This window comes from Triticum urartu, chromosome 3A (genome assembly GCF_056163025.1).
Source record: "Triticum urartu cultivar PI428250 chromosome 3A, HENAU_Tu73, whole genome shotgun sequence".
Lineage (NCBI taxonomy): Eukaryota > Viridiplantae > Streptophyta > Magnoliopsida > Poales > Poaceae > Triticum > Triticum urartu.
The window spans coordinates 710,601,182-710,603,234 of NC_141875.1; the positions used below are offsets into that span (position 1 = coordinate 710,601,182).

Consider the following 2,053-nt stretch of genomic DNA (forward strand, 5'->3'; position numbering starts at 1 on the left):
TGCATTCTCTCAGAAGTACGTATACATCATAGGTGAGGGGTTGAAGTCTCTTAGTAAAGCTAGCTTTCGTTATAGTCCACTTGACTATTTCTTGTAACACTAGGTGTTGAGGTTATAAGCTGATGCCTTCATCTGTGCTCTGCGTTAATTTTATTGTCTTCTTTAAGTTCAATTTTTGGGTCCCCACTTGATTTTTCGAAGTTTGAAATAAGAAAACTTATTGCAGAGTGTCATGTGTACAGAGGTACATTGAGCATTTTTGTGGCCTCTTTAAATCGTTTTATTTTGAAAGTACAAGAATATATAGATAAAAAATCGGAAAAATAAAATGCTCGAGACAAAATTACAAACTAAAAGTTTTAAACAAATTGGAACTGAGAGCAAATTGTTCGACAGCAAACAGATAAAAGGTTACAGCAATGTCTTACATATGGCCGGGACCTCTGACTCATTACTAGTCATGCATGTGACGGAGATCTCAGAACAAACTAGTCATTAGACTCGATCATGCATCACTGCCGATGCCGAGTGTCAACCACGGGCGGGGACACTCGGCCAAGTCCTGTTGCTGGACAAGGGTAAGGCTGTTCTCTACGACGTTCACCCAGAACACCTCGACAAGCGTGTCCATATCCAGGTCCTCCACCAGGATATCATCGACCGCGAAGTCGCCGCCGAGGATCTCGCGCACGAGCTGCATCCGGATCCCGTCGCGGGCCAGCAGTAGGAAGGATCTCATGATGAAGTTACGGCGCCTGTGGCCAGCCTGCTGCCTAGCCACGTAATTGAAGTGAGGCAGCGGCCAGAGCCGATATCTGACCACGTCCCCTCGAGGGGTCGGCAGGTAAAACCGGCCGCGCAAGGAGAGCCCGCACTCGGACAGCGGCTCCCCGGGCTGACTGACTCGCCACACGGCGTCCCCGGGCCTGGCGCTCAAGATCCTTTGGACGCGTCCGACCTTGACGTAGAGCACCACGGCGGGATCACCTTCGCCGTCGTCGTAGACCATTCCAGCCGATTTCCATTCGATCGGCACAGGTAGGTTCTCTAGGAAGACGCTGGGCAGGTCAGCCACGGCCCTGGTCACCGGGTTGAACAACCGCATCTCCCGCCCCGAGGCTACCAGCACCAGGAGGCCCTCGGCGGTGGCCACGACGTCCCCGTACTCCCGAGGGATCTTGAGCCTGATGGAGCCGCCGGTGAGATGGTTTACGAATCTGGCCTTCTCGCCGGTGCGCGCACCCTCTTCCGCCATCTCCCAGTGCCGTGGGAAGAAGCGTGGGTCCATGCCCATCAGCTTTGGGTCGGCGGTGGCGGCCCTCCACGGCTTGCACACGGCTCTCAGCGCGACGTAGTCCTTGACGTCCGAGAGCAGCACCAGGTCCGCCATCTTGGGTAGCAGGTCGGCGAAGAGCCTTTCCCAGTCCTGCTCTTCTGTACAGATGCGTACGCTGCAAATCAAGAGATTAATTAGAGATTCGTGCCATCGATGATCGATGCCATGCTTAGCTTTAGAAACCTGGAACTTCGAACCGCATCTAGTTAATCTAGATACTGGAAAATCTATAAAAATACATCTAATCCGGAAGAGATAGGTATATGCATGTGTACAGACCGTTTATGCCCGCCGGCGTCAGCGCCGGCGATGAAGACGAAGAACGGCTGGGCAACGGCCGCTGCAGAGGCGTTGGTGACTGCGGCGGCCACAGGGAGCTGCGGTTCCATTTTGCGGCTAGCGTTGTTGGGAGGGTAGGCTGGCTTGGAAAGGCCGGGATGGGTTAGATTTAATGGCGGCCGGGCAGCTACAATTGGAAAGGAACGCTCCGTCGAACGGAAATGGAAAGGTGGTAAACGACGAAAGCGAGATTAATTATACGGCGCTCATTTGGAGATCCGTTAGCTAGCTGTTCACGTGATTCAGTCAAAGGAAGAAAGGAGTTGCACTTGCACGTACGTACATATGCAGTGCAATTCAAACGTACAAATACAGTGTATTTTGTTTAAAAAATAGACTGCATTTAAAAAGATGTGAACCGACACTTGGCATATAGTT

The 2,053-nt window shown here is 51.9% G+C and overlaps 1 protein-coding gene across 1 annotated transcript; it reads right to left on the reverse strand.

Annotated features, from left to right (window-relative positions):
- Positions 1-209: 209 nt before the first annotated feature.
- LOC147981973 (uncharacterized) lies at positions 210-1,744 on the reverse strand. The gene is made up of 2 exons (XM_087517253.1): positions 1,616-1,744; positions 210-1,451 (listed from the first exon to the last, which is right to left on the reverse strand). Exons 1-2 carry the CDS (start codon positions 1,723-1,725, stop codon positions 506-508), a joined length of 1,056 nt encoding a protein of 351 aa, XP_087373379.1. The 5' UTR covers positions 1,726-1,744; the 3' UTR covers positions 210-505.
- Between the last annotated feature and the right edge of the window lie 309 nt (positions 1,745-2,053).

Bases quoted from the DNA above. Each gene is read 5' to 3' on its own strand.
- LOC147981973 (XM_087517253.1), bottom strand. From the start codon at position 1,725: ATGGAACCGCAGCTCCCTGTGGCCGCCGCAGTCACCAACGCCTCTGCA. The intron at 1,452-1,615 runs GTCTGTACACAT...CTTGATTTGCAG, and splicing joins GACGCCGGCGGGCATAAACG to CGTACGCATCTGTACAGAAG.